General features: G+C 31.1%; 1 protein-coding gene across 3 annotated transcripts in view; it reads left to right on the top strand.

Moving 5' to 3' along the window:
- Positions 1 to 15,874, top strand: part of LOC142323191 (transmembrane emp24 domain-containing protein 1-like) — a 69,153-nt gene that overhangs the window by 2,207 nt on the left and 51,072 nt on the right. For all 3 annotated transcript variants that reach the window (XM_075362507.1, XM_075362506.1, XM_075362505.1), the window contains exon 2: positions 1,053 to 1,156. In XM_075362507.1, coding sequence (XP_075218622.1) covers positions 1,053 to 1,156 — 104 coding nt within the window. The remainder of the gene's footprint in view (positions 1 to 1,052; positions 1,157 to 15,874) is intronic.

The following is a 15,874-nucleotide window of genomic DNA, read 5'->3' as shown; positions in this document are numbered from 1 at the left end:
AGCATAGTCCCAATGATGTAGTCTGGCGTAAGAACACTGAAACTCTCTCCTGCATGCTTTCTTATGCAGCAGAAACTGATTGCACATGAACACCCTGCATTCTCAGGAATCCTCCTCCTCACAAAAATCATACTCTGCTGAGGGCCTTGGCATCTGCACGTACAGATATGGCTTAAAACACCTTTGACCAGTAAGAGACTGGGCTAACTTGTACTTCAGTTTCCCATGTTTGTAGCACAACTATCGCTGAAAGTCTGGGATCAGTCTGTAGGTCCATCTGTTTTTCAAACCGACTGGTCTGAGGTTTGATTCCTGTCATGGTCTGCTGTCCTTTCATCTATCTCATCATCTTCTTCAAAATATTTGTAGATGCATGTTCAAGGTCATAAACTTAAGTAATCTGCAATTTTGAGTGAAATAAAAATTCTGTTTTCGATGTTACAAAGCATTACTAACTTGATCTGTAGCTGTGTTTTGAAATATATTTGGTTTTTCCCAATATTTAATTATTATTGTATTATTCTTAAAATGTGTTTAGCTTTAAGTGAAGCTTTTAATCTGCGTACTTTCTGTTGAACGAAATCAGAAAGCTACCTTTTATCCATGCATCTTATATTGTTGTTGAATTTTTCCTGTTCCATGTTTTGGCATTGTATTCCATGTATCAAAATTTACTTAAGACCTAAATATATTAAATATTATTGCAAGTTATTTCATGTATCAGTTGTACACTATGTGATGTCTAATTAATAAGCTCTCTTTTGTAATTAAAAATCTTTACAGTGGTAAAGATTAATGTTACTGCAACCTCTGAACCATCCATTGTTTTATGAAGTTGCTAAATAACTTACCTCATTTATAAGGATTTAACATTCCTTTAAAACATTTTTTTTTCTAAAATAAAGAAGAATGAAATTATTTTTCTGAACTAAAATATGTGAGTGGATTTAGTTTTCAAATATATTTTTTTCAGTAGCGAAACTAATTTTTACTATTAGTGGTTTGTTTAATTATTGATTTGTTGATACAGATTAATTGTTTTTTTCTTTCAGGTTGTATCTGGAGGTCAAGGAGAGCTGGATATAAATTTCCATTTTTATGATCCAGATGGTGTAGTATTGTTTACTGATTCAAAACACGGAGAAAATAGTCATAGGTACATTCATTGAGAATTTGTTATGTTGAGAATTAACTTTTGCCAAAAAATCTGTGCAGGCCTAAAGGTGAATGTTACTGAATTTCCTTGCTCAACCCATTTATCTGGTATGTTGTAGAATGGCATTTTGAACAATTCCCATGAGTTTTCTGATTTTAAAGAATCATATTGTGCTTGTAACATGAATAATATTTATTTAATATATATTTTGAAGAATTATAAATCTGCAAAATTTCTCAGATGTATTTTATTGAAATTTTTATTAATATTTTATATATTTTGGCTGTTGTTAACAATAGCAGTGAAAATTATTTAAAGCCATTAATATTTGAAATTATTACAAACCAAACCAGTTTTTATAAATACAACGCTTTTAACAAGTTAGATTGAATCAAATTTTTCGTAGATGTAATGTTTTTAATGTCATTTAAGTTTATGATTTTTAATAATATGTTTATTTTTATGACAAAAGCTATATTTTTGAACATATTTATTGAACAGAACAATGAAATATAATGTTACTTGAAAATTATTAAAAACTATAAATAACTCATTCAAATCAATGAAACTTATTCTTCCAAAGGCCTGACAAAGGTTATCGGTATCTTCTTCAATCTAATTTTAGCGTGCAGAAGTGTGTATCACTGTTTGTACATAGTGCTATCCTGTAACTTACCAGTCATTCTACTTGCTAGAAATTGCATTAAAGAAAGTGACAATGATTATCTCTGATTTTAGAAAAACAAATTCATTGGTTTTGATGGGAGTCTACCAGTGTAAACAGTTCTACTGGAAATTTAATTGAAGAAGATACTGATAAGCTCTAAAAGGCTACTGAACTTATATTAATTTGGAAGTAAGTTTTATACTTTTTACTAATGTTTATTTTTCACAGTTTTATCATGTATAAAATTTTCAGGGTGTACTGGAAAACAAGAATTACTAAAAAAACATCAGTTTTATAACTGAATACCTCGAAAATAGTTTATACAGTTTGATAAGATTTTGTGTTTATTTTTAGCATTGGCAATCAACAAAAAAAGGTTGAAAAATCTTTTTCTGTTTGAAGTGCTTCACATTTATTTGCTGCTATTCAAAAATTTTAGATGAATACACGATAAATATTTTATGAACATGATCATGTTCATGTTGAGTTCATTGTGCTACTTATTAAAAAAATTGCTACATAAGTGGACACATATGTATAGACATACCTAAGGAGGTCCTGGACTTCCTAAAAGTACTATTTTGTTTTCTAAAAATGATCATATTTAGGGAAATCTTTTTTTTGCCACACCAAGATTATAAGTTGCTGTTAATGGTTCTTAAACATTGCATTTTAGAAAAGAATAAAAAGAGTATTAAACAAAAAATTATATGTGGTACTAAGAAATTTGACAGTTGCTATTATATGTAACTAAAAATTTATTTTAGAGTAAGTTTGAAATTTCTGTTTGCCATTTTGAATTCAAGTTTAATGTTATATAAGTAGTACAAAAATGTGATACATCATTCTCATATAAAATTTGACAAGAAAAGCAATGGTGAAGTAGTACATTTATAACTGTAGTCATTTAAAATAATACAGGAAATGTGCTTAGGTTTTAAATTATTTTATTCTATCTATTTGATCCTTTTCCTTTTTTTTAAGAAAAAATGCTAAATTAAATTTCTTAATTCTTAATTAAAAATTCTAAATTACATCCTCTGGAAATATTTTTATTATATTTAATTATCACCTTCTATTCCATAAACAGTTTTAACAACTATTTCTATAAGTATTAATAAAGTTAATTTTGTTTAGTGTTACTGCTTTTTCTTCCATGTTATGGAATGTACTAAGCCGACAGCATTACTAAATTAAATTACTGAAATTAGCTATTATTTGTTGTAGAGTATAAAATAATTAGTTTCAAGATTTAAGATAATTGATTAAATGGTTTCATCTCTTATTTCAATCTGTAAATTAAATTATACTCATTGATTTTCTATTAAAAATGTTCACAGTAATATTTAGCTACATTCTAATTTTAGTAATATCCATTTAGAACTTCTGCCATATTTGGCAGTATGTAGACAGTTTAATTAATACATCTTGTCATAACATTAACATAAAATTTAGTTTTTTAAATATTGTTTTTCAATACTTTAAAAGGGAATTCAACGGGATATATATGGTAAACTGGGAGGCTACTCTATGGCATTTTAATATCTCTATGTATTGCACAGAATTTACATTCATCCCAGCTTTCAGATAGTCAGTCATGTACATGTGTTTTAATCCCAGAAACACTGTCAAGGGAATTATTACCCAGAAGGTTGTGTTTTGGTTGTTTTTTTTTTTTTTGGTGAACCATAGTGCCAGTATTCCATGCTTGCTGTGTTTCTTTTGGGTCATAATGATGCACCCAAGTTTTGCCTTCTGGCTCAATATTGTAAAGAAAGTCATCACAATAACATTACAGAAATTCTTCACAACATTCTTTTGTTTTTGTTTGTTCTTTTCCATGAGTTTGCATAGTACCTACCCATCTTGCATAGATTTTATGGTATCCCAGTTGTGCAATAATGTGTCATACCTTTTGATGTCTATCTGGGTGGGGATGCATTTTTGTATGATGTGACAGTCATAATGAATTAATTCATCCACCTTCTTTTGGTGCTTCTCACTAGTCACAGAAATTGGTTGACCACTGTGAGATTCATTTTCAGTATTCACTTTACTAGCTTCTAATGTACAAAGTTTTGTTGCCCATCTACTCACAGTACTTTGACCAATTGTTTGGTCACTGTAAATGGCTTTTAGATGGCAATGAATTTTAATAGAATTCACTCTTCCTCTATTAAAAATTCAGTTACTGCATGTTGTTTTAGATGCATTGACATAGCAGGTGTATTAAACTCCACAAAAAGGTGACTGACATAAAATAAGAAACCATGGATCAACAAGTTTTGAAATTTTAGTAGTAGGGAATAAAACTACAAGATGGCAGCACCTGTTCCTTTATACAACATTTTGTTCTACCATTACTTTTCAGCCTCCTCTTGTACGAGATTTGTTAAAAAAATACATTAAATTTTTAGTTAGTTTTCTCAAAAAATCTGTATTTTTTCATCAATATTGATTTTGTCAACTTCAAAGTACTACTTTTCATGTAAAATATGTTTGTACCAGAGCTTTTTGTAATCTTCGAAGCACCTCGAAACTCAGTTTCTGGTATGACATTTAGTTCCTTCAGTGATTCTGTCTTTATCTTATCAGTGTCTGCAAATATCATGTTTCATGCTTCTTTTCAGCCTGGGAAATAGGAAGAAGTCACAGGTGCTAATATCTAGCGAATACGTAGGCTGAGGCATCATAACGGTGTTTTTTTGGGGCAAAAATTCTTTAACAAGCAGTGAGGTGTGAGCACATGTATTATCGTGGTGGAATTGCCATGAATTTTTTTGCCACAAATTTGGGAGTTTTCTTCAGATTGTTTCACACAAATGGTGTAGAACTACCAGGTTGTAATTTTTATTGACTGTGACAGTGATTCAGTGATTGTCCATAATCATTTTCTTCACTTTTTCAACGTTGTCATCTGTTATTGGGCTGGGATGTCCAGAGTATTCATCTTTGTCATAAACGTGCCCTGTTGAAAGTTTGTACCACTTGTAAGTGATTGTTTTATTCGTAGAAGAATTACAGAAGCAACAATCAACATTTTCAATGCGATGATGAACTGTATTCCATTCTTAAAGAAAAATTTATTGCAAATTATATCTTCCATTTTTCCACAAGTTGATAATTGCCAGCCATCCCAAAACCAGTGTAACCTTTTCGACAGCCAACAATAAACTAAGCATCCATTATGGCTTCAAGTGTAAACATATGTTAGGGACACAAGTGTACTAACAAACCAAAAAAAAAATGTGACAGTTGGACTTATACAGCCAGGGAAATTAAAAAATTCCCCATATCTTTGAATCAAACTTCAAAATTAAGAGTATTATATCTGCTAGTTAGAAAAATCTCCAAGCTTTATTTTGATACCTATTTTGTTATCCTCTATAGAAGCAACATTTTTATAAAATTCATTTTTTTCTGTAATGTGAAATTAATTTGTTGTAGTTATCTGGTACAGGTCAATTTCTAAAAATAATTTTTTTATTTATATTATTACATTTTAATCATTTATCTCCCTCTATGAATCATGAGACCTTGCCGTTGGTGAGGGGGCTTGAGTGCTCAGTGAAACAGAGTAGTTGGGCTGAAGGTGTAACCATATGGGAGAGGTATCTGTTGAGAGCCAGACTAAGGAATGATTCCTGGAAGAGGGCAGCAGCTCTTTCAGTAGTTGTTAAGGGTGTAGGTCAGGATGACTTAAACGGTCATGTCAACATCACTCAGTCCTCTGAGTACTGCGCAGCTGAAAGCACTGGAAAAAACTACAGCTGCCTTTTTTCCAAGAAAATGTAGCTCTCTGCATTTTCATATAGCAATGATGGAGGTGCCTTCTTTGGTAAATTATTCTGGAGGTAAACTAGTCCCCCGTTTGATCTCCGGGTGGGGACTACTAAGGAAAGGATCACCAGAAAATAAAAAAATAACATTCTACAAGTCGGAGCGTGGAATGTTAGAAGTTTAAAAAAGGTTGGTAGGTTAGAAAATTTAAAGAGGGAAATGGATAGGATAAATGTAAATGTAGTAGGAATTAGCGAAGTTCGGTGGGAAGAGGAAAACGACTTTTGGTCAGTTGATTTTAGAATTATTAACTCAGCTTCAAATAATGGGGAGCCAGGAGTAGGTTTTGTAATGAACAAGAAGATAGGGAAGAGAGTAGAGTATTTCAAATTGCAAAGCGATAGAATCATTGTAATAAGGATAAAATCAAAACCTAAACTGGCAATGATTGTTAACATCTATATGCCTATAAGCGCCCATGATTATGATGATGAGGTAGAATCTGTATACTTAGAAAAAAGATGAAGCAATTAAACATATAAAAGGAGATGAAAATTTAGTAATAGTTCGAGATTGGAATGCAAGCACTGGAAAAGGCAAGGAAGAAAATATAGTGGGTGAATACGGGCTGGACAAAAGAAATGAAAGAGGGGACCGACTTATAGAGTTTTGCACAAAGTATAATTTAATAATTGCCAACACCCAGTTTAAAAATCATAATAGAAGAGTATACACATGGAAAAAGCCAGGTGATACTGCAAGGTATCAGATAGATTATATCATGGTTAAGCAAAGATATAGAAATCAACTTGTCGACTGCAAAACTTACCCTGAAGCAGACATTGATAGCGACCATAATTTAGTGATAATGAAATGTAGATTGGAGTTTAAAAACTTGAAAAGGTGTCAGATGAATTGTTGGAATTTAGAGAAGCTTTTGAGGAACAGGAGGTAAAGAAGATTTTTGAGGAGGACATCACCAGAGATCTGAGTAAAAAGATAATGTAGAAAATGTAGAAGAATAATGGGAGAATGGTAAAAGGGAAATTCTTAAATCAGCAGAAGCAAACTTAGGCTGAACAAAGAGAACTGGTAGAAAACCTTGGGTTTCAGATGATATATTGCAGCTGATGGATGAACATAGAAAATATAAGAATGCTAGTGAGGAAGAAAGTAAAAGGAACTATCGGCAATTAAGAAATGCTATAAACAGGAAGTGCAAACTAGCGAAAGAAGAGTGGATTAAATAAAAGTGTTCAGAAGTGGAAAGAGAAATGAACATTGGTAAAATAGACAGAGCCTACACAAAAGTTAAGGAAAATTTTGCGGTACATAAATTAAAATTTAATAATGTGTTAAACAATGATGGTACACCGATTTATAATACGAAAGTCGATAGGTGGGTGCAATATATTGAAGAGTTATACGGAGGAAATGAATTAGAAAATGGTGTTATAGAGGAAGAAGAGGAAGTTGAAGAGGATGAAAGGGGAGAAACAATACTGAGATCTGAATTTAAGAGAGCATTAAAAGATTTGAATGGCAGACAGGCTTCTGGAATAGACGGAATACCTGTAGAATTACTGCTTAGTGCAGGTGAGGAAGTGATTGATAGATTATACAAACTGGTGTGTAATATTTATGAAAAAGGGGAATTTCCGTCAGACTTCAAAAAAAGTGTTATAGTCATGATACCAAAGAAAGCAGGGGCAGATAAATGTGAAGAATACAGAACAATTAGCGTAACTAGTCGTGCATCAAAAATCTTAACTAGAATTCTGTACAGAAGAATTGAGAGGAGAGTGGAAGAAGTGTTAGGAGAAGACCAATTTGGTTTCAGGAAAAGTATAGGGACAAGGGAAGCAATTTCAGGCCTCAGATTAATAGTAGAAGGAAGATTAAAGAAAAACAAACCGACATACTTGGCGTTTATAGACATAGAAAAGGCATTCGATAACGTAGACTGGAATAAAATGTTCAGCATTTAAAAAAAATTAGGGTTCAAATAGAGAGATAGAAGAACAATTACTAACATTTACAGGAACCAAACAACAACAGTAGTAATTGAAGAACATAAGAAAGAAGCCGTAATAAGAAAGGGAGTCCAACAAGGATGTTCCCTATCTCCGTTACTTTTTAATCTTTACATGGAACTAGCAGCTAATGATGTTAAAGAACAATTTAGATTCGGAGTAACAGTACAAGGTGAAACGATAAAGATGCTACGATTTGCTGATGATATAGTAATTCTAGTTGAGAGTAGAAAGGATTTAGAAGGAACAATGAACGGCATGGATGAAGTCCTACGCAAGAACTACCGCATGAAAATAAACAAGAACAAAACCAAAGTAATGAAATGTAGTAGAAATAACGATCATGGACCACTGAATGTGAAAACAGGAGGAGAAAAGATTATGGAGGTAGAAGAATTCTGTAATTTGGGAAGTAGAATTACTAATGATGGACAAAGCAGGAGCAATATAAAATGCTGAATAGCGCAGTCAAAATGAGCCTTCAGTCAGAAATATGATTTGTTTACATCAAAAATTAATTTAAATATCGGGAAAAGATTTTTGAAAGTATATGTTTGGAACGTTGCTTTATATGGAAGTGAAACTTGGACTATCGGATTACCTGAAAAGAAAAGATTAGAAGCTTTTGAAATGTGGTACTATAAGAGAATATTAAAAATCAGATGGGTGGATAAAGGGACAAATGAAGAGGTATTGCGGCAAATAGATGAAGAAAGAAGCATTTGGAAAAATATAGTTAAAAGAAGAGACAGACTTATAGGACACATATTAAGGTATCCTGGAATAGTCACTTTAATATTGCAGGGACAGGTAGAAGGAAAAAATTGTACAGGCAGGCAACATTTGGAATTTATAAAACAAATTGTTAGGGATGTAGGATGTAGGGGTATACTGAAATGAAACGAGTAGCATTAGATAGGGAATCTTGGAGAGCTGCATCAAACCAGTCAAATGACTGAAGACAAAAAAAAATCATATATATGAGGGCTACTTTTTAAGTAAGGTCTGTTTCTTAATACAAACAAGACTAGTAAAGTTATTGGCAAAAACGTTGTTTTATTTCACTTTTTACTCTTTATGATACTTTTCTACATAGTTACCTTTTTTGTTTAAACATTTGTCATACAGTTTTACTAAATTGTTTATGCCCACATTGTAGAAATTAGCCACCTGTGAAGACAACCAGTCTTCAATTGTTGTTTTCACTTCTTCATTGGTGTCAAATCGCTGACTGCCAAGAATCTTCTTCAGGTAGCAGAACAGGTGGTAATTGCTTGGCACAAGGTCTGGGCTGTATTGTGGGTGGTCCATTTGCATCCTTCCAAAAGATCTGATTAATTCTAGAGTTTGAGCAGCAGAATGAAGTTGTGCATTGTCATGCAGCAACAAAGCTCCAGATGACAGGAGGCCACATTGCTTATTCTGTATAGCACACTGAATGTTTGTCAAGGTCTCGCAGTATGTGGCTAAGTTTACTATTGACTTTTTGGACATAAAATTGACTAACAAGACACCATGACACAGTTGCCATAATCTTGTGTATTGACATTATCTTCCTGTTAAAGCCCATCTCGGCTAGGAACAGGGGGTTGGTGTAGACCGGAATTGACACAAGGTGGGTGTCTTCCCCTACAGGGGTTGGGATATTGACATTGTCTGTTGGGCTTTCACTTTGACTAGAGATATTGTGTCGCTATTCCATTGACTGCCACTTTGATGTTGGAGTGATGTGAGAAACCCATTCCTCGTCCTCTGTGACAGTATGGTCCAAAGTTCATCTCTTTCCTGAGTGTATTGGGTCAAAAATGTTAAAGCACTAGACATTCTTCTTTTTTGGTATTCTTCAGAAAGCAGCCAGGGAACTCACTGCAAGCACAGTTTTTTTAACTGCAAGATTTCAGAAATGATTTTGTATAGCACTGATGCTGAAACTTGTGAGAATATTCAGTAACAAAGTGGAAATCATGAATTGCTGGTCTTCACGAATTTTTATGTCAACTTTGTGCATCAAATTGTCTGCGATTACTGGAGGTTGGTCCGATCAAGGTTCACCATGGACATTGTCCTGCCTGTAATTTAGCAGTCTTACCCATTTACGCAGTTTGCTGTCACTCATTGAATTAGGCCCATAAACCTCACATATCTGGCGACGAATGTCCACTGCTGACATGTTCCTTGGGGTCAAAAATCAAATTGTAGACTGTATTTCACAATTGGCAGGTCGCTGTTGTTTGAGACATTTCAACTTCACAATATAAACTTTACTCAGTGATAGTAAGACTGAAACTGATGTCTGTATTTGTGTAAGGCATGCTGGGAGCTGCAGTGCATGCATGTTTCAACAGCTGTGCGCAAAATTTACATAGCTACAGCCAATCAGACCTTACTTAAAAAATAATCCTTGTATTTGTGTGTGTGTGTGTGTGTGTGTATGTATATATATATATCAGGTGATCATTTGAAAAGTTACCAAATTTATTATTCAACAGCTATCAGTCCCATCGTATTTCTGTTTACAGGCATGTATAGTATACTTGGGGAGAGACCTTTTTAAAATTATTTTCAGTGGGGTGGAACCCACTCTTCACTACACCTACCTGAACTCAAAAAACTTAATTGGCAATGGTAACATTTAATTACATTAACCCCAAAAAATAATGAATTTTGGTGAAAAGAAAATTAAAATCCTTTCACCCTTTTACTCGGTAGGTGCGATAAACCTTTTGGGGTAGTACTTTTTTAAATTTCAGTCCAACAAAAGTAATTATAAAATTATGTGATAGTACTTCTTAAGCCGTTTGAAATAATCGTAATCTTTGGATTAAAACTGAAAATTATTTTTTAAATTACAAACACAAAATTTCACCCTTAAATGTTTTCTAAATTTTCAAGGGTTGAAAACTTATTTTTTTAAAATGAGACGATGTAGCTTGTCACCTCATTTGAAGGCCCTTTGAATGACAACTTTGTATAAATAAAATGTTCACTGGTATTGAAGTTATGATTAAAAATGCTGTTTTTGTAGGTTATGTTTGGATACACCGGTACTGACCCAAAGCATTAGTCTGAAATCGTCCATTCTTGTTAAAAATATGGGTATTAGGTTTCTCCATAATTGAAAAACGTACCAATAAACACAGCATTATAACATCAGTTAAACATATGAAAACCAATAATAAGGTTTCTACTTCTTTGCTGGTAACATGTTGAAAAATTGATTATCTTGTTATAACAAGTTATAATTTTCTGCCAGTTATTGAGATCTTAATTTCTCTGGTAATTTTTTTCAAATTATTTTCTTTCATTTTACATGTAATTAGTGGTAAAAAGTATTTATTTTATCATGTGTTATTTAAATTGTGTTTTTAGTTAAAATTGACATTTGGTTTGTGTTGTTGTTCTACCATTTGGCCTTCCATTTTTTGTCTTTAGTAAATTTGTCTCACTAAAATGACTTACAATCTGGAAGAAAGGACTGAACTAATTTTTACATATGTAGAACAAAATATGTGATAGAAGCATTTAATGAACAGCATCCAAATAAAAATGGTTCACACTCTTACACTGTAAAACTTGTAAAAAATTTCAAGAACAGGATCTATCATGAATAAGAAACATGCAGGGCAAAAGGTTTTAGATGAATTAACTTTGGTTGAAATCTTGGGAAATGTAGTAGCAAATCCTCAGAACTCAGTTTATAAAATATCCTGTGAAACCAGGGTTTCTTATCGTTCTGTTTTCACTGCATTAAAATTGAATAAATTTTTGCGATATAAAATTCAACTGCATCAAGAACTGAATGTGGATGATGCTGACAGAAGGATTGAATTCTGTGAAGAAATGATTAAATTAATAGATGCCAATCCAATGTTTATGAAAAAGTATTTGTCGGGATGTAACTAATGAAACTGTAATTAAAGTAAGATGACTTTATTAATGACTTACAGGAAACTGGGAATCATTTTGAACAAATGATTTAAAAATTGATACTTTTATTTTATTGAGATAAAAAAATTGTGTTTCATTTATTAATTCTTAAAAACTCTTGTTAAAAACGTTCATAACAAAATTAACTAATGAATGATTTAAGCTTTATTTTTTGATTAACAATTATTCATTTATGAATTAGTTTTTATTTAATTATTTAATCATTAGGTTTATTTGGTAATAAATTTTTCAACATGTTACCAGCATAGAAGTAGGGATACCTTGTTATCATTGTATCATTGGTACCTTATTATTGGGTTTTCGTATGCTTAACTGATGATATAATGCAGTGTTTACTGGAACATTTTTCAATGTTGGAGAAACCTAAAACCCATATTTTTAACAAGAACGGACGATTTCAGACCTAATGCTTTGTGTCAGTAACACTGTTCCCAACATAACCTAAAAAAACCACATTTGTAATCATAACTTTAATATCACTGAACCATTTTTTATTTTATTTATACCACATTACTTGTCATCCAAAGGGCCTTCCAATGAGTTGTCACAAGCTACATCATCTCATTAAAAAAAAAAAAAAGTTTTTAACCCTTGAAAATTTAGAAAACATTTAAGGGTGAAATTTTGTGTTGGTAATTTAAAAAAATAATTTTCATCATTTTAATCCATATATTATGATTATTTCATACGGTTTAAGAAGTAATATCATGTAATTTTATAGTTGTTTTTGTTGGACTGAAATTTAAAAAAATACTATCTCAAAAGGTTTTTCGCACCTACCGAGCGAAGGGATGGGCAAATTTTAATTTTCTTTTCACCAAAATTCATTATTTTTTTCAGGTTGTCAGTTAATGAATATTAAATGTTACCATTGCCATTTAAGATTTTGAGTGGGATAGGTGTAGCAAAGAGTGTGGGTTCCACCCCATTGAAAATATTTTAAAAAGGTTCCCCTCAAGAATGATATACATGTCTGCAAACAGAAATATGATGGGACTGATAGCTTTTTAATAATAAATGTGGTAACTTTTCAAATGATCATCTGGTATATAAAAGAATGTAAACATAGGATGAATTAATTTAATAAAATATTCAAGTACAGTGATAATTGTGCTTTTATTAAAAAAGAATCAACAAAATAGTGGGAACTTCTTTTTTAGAAGTTAAGAGTGACAGGTATAATTAGCTGTGCCCTGAAACTTTTATGAACATATTTCTAGAACTACATGAATTTTTTTTTTTTTTTGAGGATCTGTTTGGCTAGTAAAACTGTTTCTTTAGCTCCATGCAGAATGCTCTACTTCTATCCTTTTGTTGTATGAAGATAATATCAGTTTGTGTTAACACATGAACACTATAAGTAATTTTGAAAAATAAATAAAAGAAATTGAAATGCATTGCAGGCTGATTTGTGGGGTTTAAAACATACGAGTAAGGAAAGAAGTAAGGTCATTGTCACAGTTATGTAGCTGCATCTATCGCTTGATTTACATTAAATAGTTTGAAAAATTTATTCCAGTGAATATGTTAATTTTTTTTCATTTATTTCCAAAATTTATTACTAGATACAAGAAACCTATTCTCTTTTTAATAGAAAGTGAGGATTACTTTCATCCTGTTTCATGTAAAGGAGTTAATTTAATTAAATTTTTTTTTTTTAACTTGTTCTTTCATTCATTTTACAGAATGTTAGACTGTTAATGTTATAAAAGTATTATAAATGTTCATATGTGTTCATGAAAAAAAAAATAGATTGGTAGAAACGTCTACCTGTTATGAAATATTAATTGACAAAATTGTCAGGATTGAAGTGCTGGTTACTATTGTGTTTGATAATTTAATGATTTTTGAAGTTTTTGTTTTAGTTATAAAAAATAAAATATTTAAAAAATTGTGTAACATGAATTTTAACAATGAAAATACATCCCTTTTTTGTAATAAAAATAAATAATTCATCTTTTCCCTTGCTTAAGTACATAACATTAATGTATGTTGTGTCTAAATTGTTAAAAATTATTACACAGGGTATCCCAGTAAGTAATGGCTAAACATAAGGGACTGATTCATACATCAAAATAACCAAAAATGTTCATGTTAACAAATGCCCTCTGTTGCTTCATTTTTCTTCTGTCTGCAATTTTATGTTTTTCCATAAAAATGTATGTCTTAAGAGCAGATTGTGATATTTTAATGGAATTTGGTGTACATTTACCCAAAACATCTAATATAAAGTAAATAAGTTTGAAAATTTTACCTAAATAATTTCCAAAATTGGGGATATTAAAATTTTTAATCACAAATAGCTTCATAAATATTAATATTATCAAATTATTTTTAGTAGATGAAATGTTAAGCCTTTTATTGTAAACAAAATGACAGCTCATTTGTTTAAATAAATTGGTTGATAAATAGTTGAGATCCAGCTGAAATGTGAAAGCGACACAAAAATTATGCAGTCTGATAATTTTTGCTAATTTTCACTTTCTTCACTAATTGAATTAATAATAATCACTATTATTAGTAATTTTCTTTTACTAATTTTAATTAATAACTTGTCTTTCAATCATGGAAGCCAAGTGTTAACTACATCCACGTGTATTAAGCCTTGGCCTCATTTAGTAGTTTTTTCATGCTGTTCAAGTTGTTTAATTACGATATGCTATGAATAATATTTTCATTCTATTTACAAATAATTTATCTAATTTTGTCCTATCAGCAGAAAATAGGTATGCATTATTTATTAATAATATATTCTGATGTTTATTCTGAAAATATAATTAATAAAAAGTAGAAAAAAAAGATTTGAAAATGATGATTGGTTTGGAAAAATATTCATTTAATATAAATTATTTAAATTAAAAATACAATGAAAAGTCTTTACAACTTTAATTAATAGTAAAAATTTACAATACTACATACAGTTATAATTCTACCACAGTAAGTACTTACTTATACTTTACAGTTTTTTTTTTTAATGTGATTCACAAGTATTTGTTATGTGCTTCATTAGTATATGCATACAATGTCTAAGCATACTAGAGCATTAATCAGCATTAATTTTAATAAATGCAGAGATGAATCTTTTCTTCAAATTTTCCACTTCAGCAATCGATGATTACTGATTACAGGTCACTGATATCAACTGATTAGTAAATTTGTTGTAAAGAGATTCATTAATAGATATAGCTCGATCTAGCGGTTAGGTTTTAAACACTGTAACCTAGGATAGGGAAATTTTTCTTACATATTAAGGTAAATGTTGCCAATCACAGTTTGTTTGAAAAAAATGGATCAGTCACTTATCACACAAGGCTGCGTATTAACCTTTGGATTGTCTCAGCATTGAAATGTAGGTTTTCTGAGCCCCAGATTCTAATGTTTTGGTTATTTACCTTTCTTCATAAATGAAAGTTACCTCATCAGAAAAAGAGCAATTTTATCAAGGTAACTGTCATCATCTCCCAAACGTTCAAGCATGGTAATAGCAAAGTAGTCCCATCATCTTGTATAGTCACCTGTCATAATCATAGTTTTTAGGATGCATTTTTTTAACACTTCCTTAACACATTATGAAGAGTTGAATGAGGAATGTTTAATTTGCATGCTGTTTATTGCGTTGACTTACATGAACTTTGATAAACGCCTCCTGCATTTGTTTGGTATTTTTATCCGATACACTCGGCTGCTCGTAACCTTTCTTATGTTCAGCGCTTTTTGTAGACTTAAACTTTTTATACTATGCATCAATGAACTGCTATCCCATTTTATTTCTGTGAACCGCTTGACATGCTGCACCTTCTCTTGAGCATTCTCAGCTGTTGCTAAATGAAATAAGCATAACTTCTATTTTGACTACAAGGCTGTGCGTTGTGTCACTTCCACATTACCAAGAATGCCATCTGCGAAACTTTCTGAACACTACTGTTAAATAAAACCCAACTTAACATTTACAATCTATATTTAAATTGTTATTAATATTTAAAGATCTTTTATGGACACCCTTAAATATTAAAAAACAAGTATTAAAATAGACAATAAATTATATTAGTTCTTAAATTGACCTGCAAATTCTGATATTAAAGGCAAATGAATCGGTTTATTAGTTTTACTTCAATTTTAGACTGAAAGTGGATACACCACTCTTTTTAATGATAATTTTAAAAAATATATATGTTCAATTATTAAATGCTTTTATTTTACTCTTAAAATAAATCCTGTTCTTCTGGATTAAATCTTACAATTGATTTTTCACTCGCTTCACATTACCTGGTTAACTGGAAATTTATTCAA

The sequence above is a fragment of the Lycorma delicatula genome, chromosome 4, assembly GCF_047948215.1.
Source record: "Lycorma delicatula isolate Av1 chromosome 4, ASM4794821v1, whole genome shotgun sequence".
Lineage (NCBI taxonomy): Eukaryota > Metazoa > Arthropoda > Insecta > Hemiptera > Fulgoridae > Lycorma > Lycorma delicatula.
Note: the sequence above shows the minus strand (reverse complement) of the source record. Positions and strands in the feature narration are given on the sequence as shown.